At 52.3% G+C, this 14,831-nt stretch overlaps 2 protein-coding genes across 2 annotated transcripts in view; both read left to right on the forward strand.

The window, feature by feature from the left end:
* Nucleotides 1-10,639, forward strand: part of DOC2B (double C2 domain beta) — a 32,732-nt gene extending 22,093 nt beyond the window's left edge. The window contains exons 5-9 of the mRNA XM_017821704.1: nucleotides 5,121-5,247; nucleotides 5,395-5,552; nucleotides 7,442-7,523; nucleotides 7,721-7,817; nucleotides 8,444-10,639. Of these exons, the coding sequence (XP_017677193.1) occupies nucleotides 5,121-5,247; nucleotides 5,395-5,552; nucleotides 7,442-7,523; nucleotides 7,721-7,817; nucleotides 8,444-8,580 (601 nt within the window). The 3' untranslated portion in view covers nucleotides 8,581-10,639. The remainder of the gene's footprint in view (nucleotides 1-5,120; nucleotides 5,248-5,394; nucleotides 5,553-7,441; nucleotides 7,524-7,720; nucleotides 7,818-8,443) is intronic.
* Nucleotides 10,640-11,136: 497 nt separating this feature from the next.
* On the forward strand, nucleotides 11,137-13,831 carry LOC108500617 (pinopsin). Its single transcript, XM_017821706.1, has 5 exons — nucleotides 11,137-11,534; nucleotides 12,080-12,262; nucleotides 12,624-12,769; nucleotides 12,939-13,178; nucleotides 13,603-13,831. Exons 1-5 carry the CDS (start codon nucleotides 11,186-11,188, stop codon nucleotides 13,744-13,746), a joined length of 1,062 nt encoding a protein of 353 aa, XP_017677195.1. The 5' UTR covers nucleotides 11,137-11,185; the 3' UTR covers nucleotides 13,747-13,831.
* Nucleotides 13,832-14,831: the final 1,000 nt, after the last annotated feature.

The following is a 14,831-nucleotide window of genomic DNA, read 5'->3' on the forward strand; positions in this document are numbered from 1 at the left end:
TTCTTTGAGTAGCTGAGAACTTGAACCTCCTCATTTAGATATCAGCTGAATTACAGAATCTCAGAATGGTTTGCACTGGAAGGGACTTTAAAGCTCATCTCATTCCACCTTCCACTATCCCAGGTTGCTCCAAGCCCCATCCAACCTGGCTTTGGACACTTCCAGGGATGGGGCAGCCACAGCTTCTCTGGGCAACCTGTGCCAGGGCCTCCCCACCCTCACAGGGAAGAATTTCTTCCTAATATCCAATCTAAACTGACAATCTTTGAGTATTTCGTTGTGGCTTGAGCTGTTTCTCTTCTCCATGACACCAGTGGCAATGGCCCCTCACTCTCCCAGTGCCACTTCCCACAGGAAGCATCTCCCGTTGTCCTATCTTTGGTGCTTTGCTTCGCCCACCCATCATATCATCAAAATATCTCCTTCTCCATCAGGAAAAGCCAACTTCAAAGCGGAGAAGACGCTGGTTTTCCCAGTGCTAATCAGTCGAGGCTCCTGCCAGGCAGCTGGTGGTACTTGAAAGAGCATGAGTGATGCTCCCCTCGGTCTGGGCGGTGACCGTTCCCCGGGAGCCTCCCTGGTGCTGAGATCCAGGGAGGGGCAGGGAACTCGATTGCAAAGTCTCTTTAATGTGAAAATAACGGCAGAGATCAAAGCTGCAGCCAGCCTTCGCCTCCCCGCTGCCTGGAGAGCTGGAAAAGCACCCAGAAATCTTTCCTGCCCACCCAGGCTCCTGGAAGGGACGTGTCCAGCATGGATTGGTGGGGTGGTGCTGGAGTGGGGCACTCTGCCAGAGCCTGCAGCTCCCTTCAAGGGGACGAGTGGCATTTGTTGGAGCAGCCGGAGTAGGGACATCCTGGAGAGCTGGGTGATGGATCCCCTCTTTCCTGAGCCCCCCAGCTGTACCCATTGTCCAAACTGGTCAAGTGGCTTTGCAGTGACAGACCCCAGGAGCCAGCAGGGTTCACCTCCCCAAGCAGGGCCACCCCCCGGGCGAAGGAGAGGTGAAGGCAGCCCAGCTGATTGTGCTGGCAAGCAGGATTTTGTTAATGAATCAACCCCTTCAAATAACACCAGATACTTTGGATTTTGTGAAGCACAGCAGGTGGGAGGATCTCGAAAGGTCTCATCCATTCATTGAATTAAATATCCCTGAGTCTAGCCCAAGGCTTAACAGGGATGAAACCACCCACCAGCCTGGGAGAAAGCAAGTTCACAGCCGTGTGGAGGGTGCTGGACTCCGAGTGCACAGATGGATGGGCTGGGGGGGCAGGTTCCCTGGCAGCACTGAGAGGGAAAATCTCACCCCACAGTCCCCACTCTCATCTGGGCTCCAAGCATGACCGTGTGGCAGCAGTTTGGAAGCTCTGTCCAGTGGTGGGAAGCCAAGGTGCGTGTCAGGGGGAGGCAGAGAAATGCTGCAGGGGAAATTGGAATAGGCAGAATACAATCACCTACCTTTAAATAATACATGTAATATGCAATAAATAAATTGCATTCATAATAAATATCAGAGCTGGCCAGATATTGGATACAATTATTCATATCCAGATGTATTGGCGAAGCGATGCATTATTCATATGATACTCAGCTAGCCCACAAATGCCAGGAATTCTTTGTTTAATCATGTGTTTGACAAACATCATGACTCATTAAATATATTATTCAGAAAATAGTATTTGATCAGGACTAATAAGCGTAGTGAAGACACTTGGAGGTTTGGGGTCCTGAATTGCTTTACTCTGGAAGTGCTGAATGGGGTTTGCTCAGAACTGCAGGTGCCCTTGTAATTGTATCTCACTTCTCTGTGGTTTCTGTGCTCACACTTTGAGGCTTTTTGTGATGGAGCCCAGAACCGAATCCTCCTTCTGTTTTTCGGACAGCTGGACAGTTCCCAGATGCAGACTTTTGCTGTTTTCCCTCCTTGCCTGGTGTTGCCTGTCCTTAAGCCAAGCTGGCATCACCTGCACGTTCGCTCCTCACTGAAAGCCAAGTTGCTATAGGGACCAAAAGGGATCTTGGGCACGGAGGATGCATCCTCAGGCTCTGCTGCCTATTGTGTGTGTGTGTGTGTGTGTTGTGGAAAAGGGTCTTTGTTGACCCCCATTTCCCCTTTCCACACTGGGAAGGAGGCTGGAGGAACGTGTGTGAGAGCGGAAGCCGTGAGTCAGCGGAGCAGGGCTGCTGGAGCTGCGCGGTGAGTCAGGGCTGTAACCCAGGAGCCCGGGCTGAGTAGGAGGCAGAATAAGTTTAATGAGCAGTGGTTGTTCATTTGCTGCTTAGTTTTCTTCCAAAGTGGTTTTCACAGCCCTTAACTTAAAGATCAGGACCCCACAATGAAGATATCAGACCAAATGCTGAGCTGGAGGGACTGGGATTCACAGGGAGAGACGAGGGATGGGTGGTGTTCGAGTTACAAGCTCAGGATGGCAGGTGAATGAGGCTGCTGGAGGCGTCTCGTGCTGTTTGTCAGGGAGCTGATTTTCTAACCCAAGGCATAAAAATTCCATCACATCGATTTCTCGTAATAAAATTCAAGCTGGTGTAATTGCATTATGCCATTTTCCAAAGGGAGGGCTGGGGCTGGAGCTGCCTGCTCGTCTGACTCACTGCTCCTGCCTTCACCGATGGGCCGGGGCACTGCCAGCCTGCCCGAGCTAAAAATACCCTCCCAGTGGGGATAAACTGCAGCCAGGCAGAGGGTTTGGGGTTGGGGACTGAGCCTGTGGCACTGGGAGGGCTGGCATGAACCCCTCTGGGCATCACACACAGATGGGCACAAAAGGTACGGACCCACCTGAGAGGTGGCTGGAGATACCAGAGGGAAAACAGGGCTGGGAGAAAGCTGGTGGTGTCTCCGGCTCTGTCGTCCTGCTCGGGGCAGCAGCAGTTCCCAGGTCTTGCAGATGTGCCAGAAACTACTTCCCAAGGGACATGGTTCTGCATAAACACAGGGGCTTCCCGTGTCCCTGTGGGCAGTGAAATGAGACTTGGTGGAGCTCTGGGGCCTCTCCCAGTGTGACACTGGAGATGCCCTCCCTGCCACCACCATGGAAGTTTTCCATGTGTTTCCTTCCTGGTTTTCTGCCCATCCTGGATGTGCCTGGGGCTTCACAGAAAGCAGGATCTTGTTGTGCTTCTGGTGTGTCCCTAGACATTGTCAGGACAAGATCTTGTTACTCACATTTTTAGGAGGGCAAACCATCCCAAATCCTGTCTCCCTGGGTGCCCGGGAGCCAGCATTGCTCCACGATTGCCGGGTGTACAAACATGCCCAAGGCTGTCAGCTCCCTGTGAGGCCATGTCCCCTCCTGTCCCCTTCTCTCCAGCCCAGCCTTCACATCCCTGCCCTCCCTTTCCCTCCCCAGCTTTGCCCAGATGGACACACACCTGGCAAGTGTTGTCTCCAAAGCTGCTGCTGCTTCTTTTTCAGTTTTGTTCTTTAAAAGAAAAGCAAAAGGAGGGAAGGAAATAGGGAATATTGTGCCTGCATTTGAGATCCTCTTTGAGGGTTTTACTGTTGCAGTGGGGTGTTTTTTTCGTGGGTATCTATAGTAACGCTGCATCCAGCTACAGTTTTCTGGAGAGCAGCATTCCATGTCTTCCCGCTTCCATTTTTTTTTTCCAAATCCCTTTCCTCTGCTGCTCCCTGATCTTTGTGCCATGCCACTGAGCCATCCCGTGGCTTCCTTGCATCCTTTTTATTCACTTATGAGCATGAGGGTGGTCAGACTACCTGTAGATAAGCCACTAAACTATCCACAGATAAACCACCCATGGACAAACCATCCATGCATAAACTCTCCACAGATAAACCATCTATAGACAACCCATCCACGGGTAAGCCATCCAGGCACTGAGCAGACTAGAGGTGTGGGGTGCAATTAGTTACTCCCAGGTGGGATCACAGCACACTATTTATCTTTAATTACTTTTTCCCCCTTCCCGTGCCGTCCCTGGAGGCAGAGGTGCCACCCGTGGGAAATGGACACCAACAGGAGTGGGTGAAAGAGAAGAAAGGCAGGTAGCGAAAGGATGGGAAGACACTGTAGGAATATTTTTTAAAGAAGGAGAAAGCAGAGAATGTAAGGGAAGGGAAATGTCTTTCCTTTATGGGCAGGGAGCCCAGCCACTCCCTGCGTGGCTCCAATGAGGATGCGGGATGCTGGATGCTCCCTCTGGAGGGGGATGGGATGGCATTCCCTGTCACTGTGTCCAGACAGCACTGCTGGGGAACAGCTGGTCCCTCAAGGCAGCCACCACCCTCCTGGCCCCTCTCTGGGATTTCGGGAGCAGCGAGCAGAGCCTCCCTGCAAGCACTTACTTTGCTCTTCCGTCGTCTCTCCTCACGCCCAGAGCGGGCTGGGAAGCAGCAGAGGAATGACTCATTAGCTGCCAGCTCAGGGAAAGGCATTTATAGCTTTCTCACGGAAAACAGCCTTGGCTCAGCTCCACTGTCACTGCCCTCAGCTGCCATCACAGGGATGCATCCCAGGACCCCAGCGGGGCTGGGAGAGCTGCTCCTGGCTCAGGTGTGGTGCTTTCCACGTGCTGGGGCTGTAAATCCTTCATGTGCTCGTCTGCATGGTGGGAGAGGAGGTGGCAGATCCACCCCGTGCCCCAAACTGGCAGCCAGGGTCACCCTGAGAGCTGCCACTCTCTGAGCAGTGCCCGAGCCCCTCGGGTGGGAGGGAAGGAGCTCTGTGGGAGCAACACCTCTCCCGGCTGCACAGTCTGAGGGTGGTTTGAGGAAGAGTCTCCATGGCCAGGCAAAATGCAGCTGGGCTGGTGGCAGCTCAGTAGTTTTACTTTAGTCACCGATGACTTTGATGTTTTAGTGGAAGAGCCACTAGGATGTTTGAGGTTGCTTTTCCAGCAGTGCCTGGGCTGGGACCTGCGTTAGACACCGACTCACACCAGGAGCTGCCCTGGCCAGGCTGTGGCAGCACTTGAATGCCCTCCAGCTGCCTGAGGAGGAGGTGCCCAGTCAATGGGCTGGGGAACAGTGACCTGAGTTGTCCCCTCTCTGAGGTGACCTGCAGTACAATGGGGCAGCCCCTTCCCTCGTGCCATCACCTCCCCTCTCCCCAGCGTCCGCGCTCACCCCATGCCCGTTGCAGGATCTCGGTCTGTGACGAGGACAAGTTCCGCCACAACGAGTTCATTGGGGAGACGCGGATCCCGCTGAAGAAACTGAAGCCGAACCAGACCAAAAACTTCAACATCTGCCTGGAGAAGCAGCTGCCGGTGAGTGGGAAGTTCAAAGCCACGTCCCCACCGTGGGACTGTGTGTGTAGCAGCTTGCATGTGGGACTGTGGGAGCACCCCTCACACTGGGGAGGTGGGTGTCCAGCCGTGGAACAGCTCCCAGACTGGGTGCATTCCCTCCTGCAGATAGATAAAACAGAGGACAAGTCGCTGGAGGAGCGTGGCCGGATCCTCATCTCCCTCAAGTACAGCTCTCAGAAGCAGGCGCTCCTGGTGGGCATCATCCGCTGTGCCCACCTGGCTGCCATGGACGCCAACGGCTACTCCGACCCCTACGTCAAAACGTGAGTCCTGCCCCGCGCCAGGTGAGGCACGGCCACGAGCTGTGCTGTCCCCTCCCGCCTCTCCCTGGAGTGGAAATTAATAGATTCTCATTAGGAGATGCAAATGAGGGCGCCACGGCAGCAGCTGGTGTTTGCCCGGAGCGTTGTTGTTCCCTGGCAGTCGTTTTGCAGAGCTCCCAGGTAAGGTGGGTGCGGGAGCTGCCTGGTGGTGCGTGGCTGTGCCTGCCCTGTGCAGGGGCATCCTGCTGTCCCTGCTGTGATGCTCACTGCCAGGCTCAGCTCTGCCCTGGGAGACGGTCAGCTGCAGGGATGTGGCCCTGGGGACAGAGTTGGTGGCCCAAAGCAGACAGGTACAGTCGGGTTTTGCTGATGGGTTAGGGCACAGGCTGATGGGTTAGGGCACAGGCATCCCCCTCTTCTAGCCCCAGGGGATAGGCAGGTAATCACCCACTTCCCCAGGTCCCAAGGGACAGGAGATTCCCAGCCCAGCTCTCTAGAGCCCAGCTCCCAGCCACCACCCTGCACTTGGGAAAAGCTCTAATTACAACGTGTGTGTAATTAGGTCAGACAGCACTTTAATGGCAACCCACGGCTCCGGTGGCTCCAGGGCCCTGTTAACAGAGCTGAGGGCACGTTCACAGGTCCTGCTGACACTTCCCGATGTAAATGACTGGGAGCACCTTCCTTTTGAAAAACACCAGCGATATGAAGTACAGTCGTTCCAATGACTGTAATGGGCTGCTGACTCAGCCTCACCCAAGTGATTCAGGGAAGTTGGTGTCACCCAGGGGCTTTCCAGAGATGCTGAGGGAGGTGATGGTTTGCTGATGCAGAGCCAGGCTGGTGTGAGGCCCTGGATTGCTGCTGGTTTTTTTGGGGGGAATGGTATTTTTCACATTCACTCTCTGCAAAGAAAGAGTGGCCATGGAATGGAAGGACCAGCAGCCCTCCCTGTGCCCGTCCCACATCCCTGTTCCCACAGCACTCATGCAAACTTGGGCACATTCAGGGACAGCATTTAAGGCAGAACTACGGGGATTAACCACGCCTGGGAGACCAGTAATGGAATTTATCAGCAGGACACTTTGACCTTCCTATTTAATTGTTCTTTAGGGGTGGAGGTGTTTGTATAAAAATCCCCTCTTGCTTTTTTAAATGCCCAAGAGCAACACAATTCCCATTGTTGAACCCAACTTGTTTTAGGTGCCATCCACAGGAGACTGTATCAGCAGGGCTGGAATCAGAGCAGATAGAGAAGTGATGCTTCTCAGTACAAGCCCTAATTTTTTAATTATGAGCAAGATCTGGAAAGTGTAACAAGGAAGCAGAACTGATATTTAAAGGCACAGCACCAGCACAAAACGACAATGGATTGACTCTGCTCTGGCCCAGATTTCAGGTGCTCTCTCTGATGACACTTTAATCTTGTTTGCTCTCCAGCCCTGCTGCTGCGCTGCAGAATATCCACAGGGAACATTGGTGCCTAAAGCTGCGGTTGCCACACTCACTCCTGCTCCCTTTTCCACACTGCATGTGCTTCCTGTCTCCTGGAGAGACTCTGGATGAGCAGACTGGTAGCAGAGTCCCAAGTCTGGACTGGGATTGGACTGGGAGTGATTGGTTTTGGGAGCTGGGAGCGTGTGTGCAGTGCCAGTGTCCCCTAGGGACTGGAGATGGGATAATCAGTGCTCTCTTCAGCCAGCAGCTTGCTTGTGCTAAGGTCAGGAAATGCTGCCTCCTCCCAGCATTCCCAACCTTTTAGCAGGGGAAGGAGAGCCACGGGTTCATGGGACTCAGTTGCCCACCTCATCCTATCTCCACTGGGATCTGGTCCCATCCTGCCCTCCTCAGCACCCACATGTGATGGGGCTGCTTCAATCTCGTTGCAGATACTTGAAACCAGATGAGGACAAGAAATCAAAGCACAAGACGGCGGTGAAGAAGAAAACACTGAACCCCGAGTTCAACGAGGTGGGTTTGGGGTGGTTGTGGTTCTCAACGAGGGGCTTTTCTCACTGTTCAGACTTAAAAGATAAAAACAACACCTTAGTCACTATGTGGGGGATCGGGGTTGGGTTCCCTGTGGGTGGCAAAGGGCAGCAGCCCGAGGAGGAGGATGGGCAGCCCCAGCTCCTGTTTCATCCTGAGCTGTCTCTGCTCCCCTACAGGAGTTTTGCTATGAGATAAAGCATGGGGACCTGGCAAAAAAGACCTTGGAAGTCACCGTGTGGGACTATGATATCGGCAAGTCAAACGATTTCATAGGTGAGTGGGGCACTCCAGAAGGTCTCTTTTTTATTTATCTTCATTATCTGTGCCTCTTAACTTTTTCATCTGCTGCTCTTCTGCACTTCTCCATCCCCACATTCATTCTTGCTGGGTTTTGGTTCTACTTTTATCCCTCTCCTGCACCTGAGCCTCTTCTCCCACACGGACATCCCCCGTGTAAGGAGCACCCAAGCAGGGAGAAGATACATCTCCCTCTCCCCTTCTGTTTTCAGATCTTTTCCTCTGAACAAAAAACCATGTTTAACAGGGAGGTTTCATTTATCTCTATTGGGTATCTGGGCTTGTTGTGATTTTGCTCCTAGTCTCTGTGATTTATCACTAACAAGTGCCTGGTATCTCTGACAGCTGCTGCGACTGCAGTGAGCCCTTGGCACATGAACAAGCTGCCTGGGACAGGTCCCAGCTCCCAGCCATGAGGGGGGCAGGGAAGATGGGCTACAATTGCCTGTGTGTCACATCAGGTCATGGCACTGGATGCTGTGAGGATGGTGCATGCCCTGGCTCCATCCTGCATCCTCTGGCATCCCCTGGGCATCCCTCGGCATCCCTCGCAGGGCTGACGTTCCCGCCTCACCCCTCCCCGTCTCTGTCTCTCTCCCAAGGTGGAGTGGTGTTAGGAATTAATGCCAAAGGCGAGCGGCTGAAGCACTGGTTCGACTGCCTGAAGAACAAGGACAAGAAGATCGAGCGCTGGCACACGCTAACGAACGAGCTGCCGGGCGCCGTCCTCAGCGACTGAGCTCCACGGGGCCGCTCCCGGGCGGCCACAGCTCCGCCACAGCCTTTGGACTTCTCTCCTTCACGGCTTTGGATACGGGGGATCGCGGCACCGGGGCAGCCGGGAGAGCGGGACACCCCTCGGCACGGCCTGGCTGCGGGGAAACCCCTGCCAAGGGGAGAAGGCGGCGGCGCTTTGCTCCGTCCAGCCCGTCCCAAAACTGCCTCCCTGCACCCTGACACACTCACAGCCCCGCCCACGGGCATGCACGTGCACACACACACATATGTGCACACACACACGTGTGCACACACACACACGTGGACACCTCACGCCTGCATGCTCTGCAGTCTGGCTCCTCTCCCAATCCTGGCTGTACTGAGTTACCTTCTCGCTGCCTTGCAATTCAAGTGGCAACAATGAATGCGTCCGTCTGCGTCCGTGTGTCCAGCATCGGCAAAAGGCGTCACTTAAAATCTGGAACTGTTTCCTCAAGGCAAAACTGTGCCATATCCCTGGTGGTTTGTCAAGTCTCTGTGGTTTGGGCCTAAACAGTCTTTTACGCATTTAAATCTCCTCTGTTGGAATGATTGTGTCCCTGGTAACCTGGAAAGAGTGTTTGCTTTTCCTCCAGGAGTGTTGTGCTCGTCCTCTCCGATAACTCATGTGAAGTCAGCACAGCTGTGCAGACCACGGTTTTCCTCTTGGGATTGGGCAGCTTCACGTTTGGGAGGCAAAAAAAAAGGCTCCATGAAGCCCCTGGCTGTTCCTGCTTCCCAGGATCAGTAGCCACCACTCTCCTGATGAAACCACGCCTTCCTGCCCAGAGCCACGCAGCAGCACAGCTATTTTTCCAGCAAAGCCAGTTTTCAGGCTAAATTTTTTCTATCATTTCTCCCTTATTCATCCTTTTCCAATTCATGCCATTAAATAAAACCCAGTGAAGATGCAGAGCCTCGGGGCTGAGCTGGAATGTTGTTTGTGGAGATGCTTGGCTCTGGCACAGCTATCAGGTTGGCCCGTTTTCTGCCTCAAACAGCATCCAAACCAAACTTCTGTGTATGGCACAGTAATAATATAATAATATTATGATAATAATAATAATAATAATCCCAGATCTCATTCTCTGTGATCTACCTTGGCCTGTCTCTGCATCCTCATCCCACTGGACATCCAGAAGGATGAGCTAAAACTTTCTATGAAATGCTGCAACGTTTCCCAAAATTTTTGAAGCCTTTAAACCATCATTTGTTAGGAAGAGCTGCTCTTTCCCCACAGATCTCAATTACCTTCAGCTTCCGAGCCCTGTGCATGCACATGAGCGTGTTGCTGACTTCTTTTTTTTCTTGGAAAACAATGGGATCTCTGGAAATCTACGTTTACTTTTCAAAGTGATGATCGTGTTACACCTCGTTTGATATGGGGGGGAGGGGATAAAAAAACCAAGGTTCATAGGGGTTTTTTTAATAACTTAATATTTGTAATGCATTCTACAGATATGCATGGATTTTATTTGAATGCTGGCAGCGTGTCAAGTCGGATGTTCCCAGTAATCCTTTCTGGTCCAACACCTTAAAACCTGGTTTGGGTCTGAGCTTCCAGGAAAGCTCCAGGAGCACCAGGTTGGCTGTGCCTCCCTTTTTCTTGCAAAATTCCTTTCACGCCATCATTCGTTCTGGCATATCTTGCTATGAAACTGGTTTATGCCTGAGGTGGAGTAGGACATGTGTGTGTGGGTTCCTTCACTTTGTATCCCAGTCTTTTCTAAGCGGCCACCCCGTCCGTCCGTCCGTCCCAGCTGCATGCAGAGTTGGTGGTTGTCATGCCAGGCCTCGTGAAATGTTTGATACCAATGTTTTGCTACCATGTGAAGGCTGCAGAAACCGTCCTTACCTGCATCCTGAAAGACTTTTGTATTTCAGTATTACCTATCCGTGTACTTTTTGTCGGATTTGTTAATATTTATAACGAGAACCGAAAATAAAAAGGTTAAAAAAAAAAAAAAAAAAGCTGATGCTGGTGGTGCAGCTTTTGAATTTGGGGTCTGGCAAGGATTTGGGGAGCGGGAGATGGTTTTAAACTAGAGCTTTGGGGGCTGCTTGGCCCAATGTAGTATATATACACTACGTGTATAAATGTATATATAAAAATAAATAAATAAATTAATAAATAAATACAGAGAGAGAAAGAAAATACATGTATGGCCCAATGTAGTATATATATAGTACATGTATATTTTTATATATTTGTGTATATATATGAATATAGTAGCCTGCAGCCCAGCAATTCCCCCAGAGCACAGGGAATGACATCCCAAGTGCCGGAGCTGGGCAGGGGTCACTCCTACAGGAAAAGACAGCTGGAAAGCACAAGGAAAGAAATATTTACTCAATTAAATGATGCTCTGTTCAGTCATCAGATTTTTGTTTAAGTCAGTCTTTATCCCCTTGGGAATAAAGAGCTGATTATAAACGGGGGGGCAGGGGCACAGACCCTGCAGATTAAAATAAAGCTTAAGGCATTTGAATGCAAAGCTGCTCTGGGGCACGTCAGACCCTCCGGCTCTATAAAGAGGCTTTGCTTTTTGGGGAGGATCACCTGCACCAGGTGGAGCCCCAGAAGACCCATGTACTCCCCCGACAGCTCGCAGGAGCCCCCAAATAACGGGACCCCAGGGCCCTTTGATGGCCCCCAGTGGCCCCACCAGGCCCCACGGGCCGTGTACCTGTCGGTGGCCGTGCTGATGGGCCTCGTCGTGGCCTCTGCCTCGGTGGTGAACGGCTTGGTCATCGTGGTTTCCATCAGGTACAAGAAGCTCCGGTCCCCCCTGAACTACATCCTGGTGAACTTGGCCGTGGCCGACCTGCTGGTGACGCTCTGCGGCAGCTCCGTCAGCCTCTCCAACAACATCAGCGGCTTCTTCGTGTTTGGCAAACGCCTGTGCGAGCTGGAGGGCTTCATGGTCTCCCTCACAGGTAAGGGCATGGGCCTCGAGACCTGCCTTGGTCTCTGGCTGGTGCTTTTGTCTTTAGCAAAATGGCTTTGGGAATGTTTCACCAGCTTTGTCATCTCCTAAAGTCAGTGTTTTCATGTGGTAAAACTCGTGTCCTTCAGCTATTCTTCAGCACAGGGAAGGGTCAGGTAGATGGTTGGCTGTGCCAGGATCTGTCTTGGTCCTCACAGAGAGGGAAATGTCACTTGGGCACATGAGGAATCTTTGCTTGGTGTGCTTTTTGTGGGTGCTGGTGGCTGTGTCAGCACACCTGTGGGTGAGGGTGCGCCAGGGACTGCACAAAACCCTTTGTCAAGGGCACTCCTGTGGCGAAACTGTGATTGCAACCACAAGGCATCACAGACACCCACTGCCAACTTCATCTTTAAGAGCCAAATACCCTCACAGCTCTCCCTGCTGTAAGAAAAACATCCAAATACTTGTTAAAACCATATTTACTTGGACAGCTTTAGATCGTCATCTACCACATGCTGGCATGGGCAGCAGAGCCTGTCCTTCTCCCCCCAGGCATCGTGGGGCTGTGGTCCCTGGCCATCCTGGCCCTTGAGAGGTATGTTGTGGTCTGCAGACCCCTGGGAGACTTTCGGTTCAAGCACCGACACGCCGTGAGTGGCTGTGCCTTCACCTGGAGCTGGTCACTGCTCTGGACAACCCCACCACTCATGGGCTGGAGCAGCTACGTGCCTGAAGGTAGGGGAGGGGTGCATCAGACTCCACTGGGTCATCTTGCATATGCTTTTGAAGCACAGAGTAGCTGGAGAGTGTCTGTGCTGGAATTTAAAGTGTTGGTATCTCCTGCTGCTCAATAATCCTCCCTGGGAGGTTGTTCTTTGGAAGTTGCCTGCTGCAGGACCTGCTCTGGCTGCTGGAGCACTCAGAGCAGCAGCCAGCATGCAGCCAGCCAAAACCTGCTTCTGTAGGGGCTGATCTCCAGGAAAAGTGAGAGGTGCTTGGGTGGCATTGCTAAGCAGGGTCAGCGCTGGCTGTTTTGGTACTGAGCCCTGATCCAAGCCTGTCGTTGGTTTAGCCTTGTTTCCAAACTTTGTTCCAGGTCTGAGAACCTCCTGTGGGCCCAACTGGTACACGGGCGGCAGCAACAACAACAGCTACATCCTGGCCTTGTTTGTCACCTGCTTTGTGATGCCCCTCAGCCTGATCCTCTTCTCCTACGCCAACCTGCTGATGACCCTGCGAGCGGTAAGCACGGCAGGCACAGGTGAGCTCACGGCTTTCTGCTCACAAAGCAGGTTTTTGTGACGCTCAGTGGAGCTGACAGCTCCTGGCACTGACATCGGGGCACCCAAGGGATGGAAATGCTGCTGCAAGTTGCTAACAGGCTTCTCTCTCCCTTCCAAACCCCCCGCAGGCTGCGGCGCAGCAGCAGGAGTCGGACACGACGCAGCAGGCGGAGCGGGAGGTGACCCGGATGGTGGTGGCGATGGTGATGGCCTTTCTCATCTGCTGGCTGCCCTACAGCACCTTTGCACTGGTGGTGGCCACCCACAAAGACATCACCATCCAGCCAGCTCTGGCATCTCTGCCCTCCTACTTCTCCAAGACCGCCACAGTTTACAATCCAATCATTTACGTCTTCATGAACAAACAGGTGAGAAAGAGAGAGAGGAGTCAGCCAACAAACCACAGCTTCACTGGGGCTTCTGGAGAACAACTAAATGGGCTCATAAAACATGGAGGAACCTTGTATCCTATCTGGGAGCATAGTCACAGGCTCAATCCCGGATAAGCAGCGAGGTTTTGGGGAATAAATGGAAAGGGAGGGAGCAGCCTGCGAGCCCAAACAAGAGCTCATTTTCCGCTTCCATGATTTTATGGGGTCAGGCAACTTAATGTTAGATCACAAACGGCTCATTGAAGACACAGAACAAACAGAATGAAACTTTTATTGTCAATAAACTGCAAAGAGTGGGGCTGGGAATAGAGATCTCACCCAAAATATAACCAGCATCCCACCCCTCAGAGGTGACACCAGAATTCTGCTGTCACATGTAACCCACCCCTCCCCTGCCCAGTTTCAGAGCTGCCTGCTGCAAATGGTGTGCTGTGGTTACCAGCCCCGGGGGACTGGGAAAACCTCTCCGGCTGCCCCCCGTCCCCGCCCAGGCGTCGCTGCAGAGGGGCTGCAGAATAAGGTGATGCCGTCTCACCCCGTCTGAGCGCTGCCAGATCCTGCCTGCCCAGCACCAGCGCCAGCTCCAGGCTCTGCCTGTCCCACCCAGCCTGGTACAGCACGGGCACAGAGCAGGCTCGGTGCTGGACGTGAGGGGGGGCTCTCAGAGGCTGAAGTCCCCAGCAGTCCACAGGGTTCTCCAAAGAAAGCCATGAGTGTCTTCCCGTGGGAGAGGAGCCACCAGTCGTGGGATAAACCGCAGACTTTTATTTCACTCTCCTAAGGACACCCCCTCCCTTCCAGCCCCTCACCTCGGGCAATTGTGAGCCTTTCAAGAACAAAAAAAAAAAAAAAAACAACCCAAAAAACCCAAAAACAAAAACAAAAAAAACCCCACAAACAAACAAACAAAAAAACCCCAACAAAACAAAATAAAATAAAGAGCAGTATTTCTTCCTCGGTGTAAAACATCCCAAGTTGCTGTTTGGCCCAGACGGTCTGGCTGTGATGCCACATCCCAAGGGGTCTGAGGGCAGAGCTGCACATTCCCCACCCTCAGACAGAACAAGTGCTGTTTGCGCTGCCCGAGCTTGCTGTGAAGTTCAAGGTCATGCTGGAAATCTGGCATAAATCCAGCAGGCACGTTTAAGTGCAGACTGTGTTAATAAACATTAATGAACACTAACCAGTTCAGAGGCATCTGTTTTACCGGCTGGTAAGAGGGTTGGACAGAAAACACATCCCCTCCTGGCATGTCTCTTGTGGCAAGTGCCACATACACCATCATAACAGAGACCAAGAAAAAAACCCAGTTCAGAATTACAAAAGTATTTTTTTTTAATATATTTAAGGCAATAAGGAAAGGTCTTAAATCCACTGATTTCACCCAGTGAGGGTGAAAACAGGGTTGTAACAGGGCCCCTGAGGTCAAGGCACAACAGAGGCACCGCTGCCCATTAACAGCAAACAAAAGATGCCAAAGGCTGCAAGAGTAAAATAAAAGCCAAAACACCTGCGTGGGGCTCTGCAGCTTTACACCTGATCTTGAATGTGTTTATCTAGACAATCACACTTCTGGTTTGCCAGGCAGATTGTGATTTAGGAGCCCAGGGGAAAAAGCTTCTAAAGACA

The sequence above is a fragment of the Lepidothrix coronata genome, unplaced genomic scaffold (genome assembly GCF_001604755.1).
Source record: "Lepidothrix coronata isolate B3197 unplaced genomic scaffold, Lepidothrix_coronata-1.0 Scaffold91, whole genome shotgun sequence".
In the NCBI taxonomy this organism is placed as follows: Eukaryota; Metazoa; Chordata; class Aves; order Passeriformes; family Pipridae; genus Lepidothrix; species Lepidothrix coronata.

What these genes read in the sequence shown, in the direction of transcription:
- LOC108500617 (XM_017821706.1), top strand. Translation starts at nt 11,186, where the DNA reads ATGTACTCCCCCGACAGCTCGCAGGAGCCCCCAAATAACGGGACCCCA. An exon ending in GAGCAGCTACGTGCCTGAAG is followed by an intron (nt 12,263 to 12,623) that starts GTAGGGGAGGGG and finishes ACTTTGTTCCAG; the next exon opens with GTCTGAGAACCTCCTGTGGG. An exon ending in ACGTCTTCATGAACAAACAG is followed by an intron (nt 13,179 to 13,602) that starts GTGAGAAAGAGA and finishes TCCCCTGCCCAG; the next exon opens with TTTCAGAGCTGCCTGCTGCA.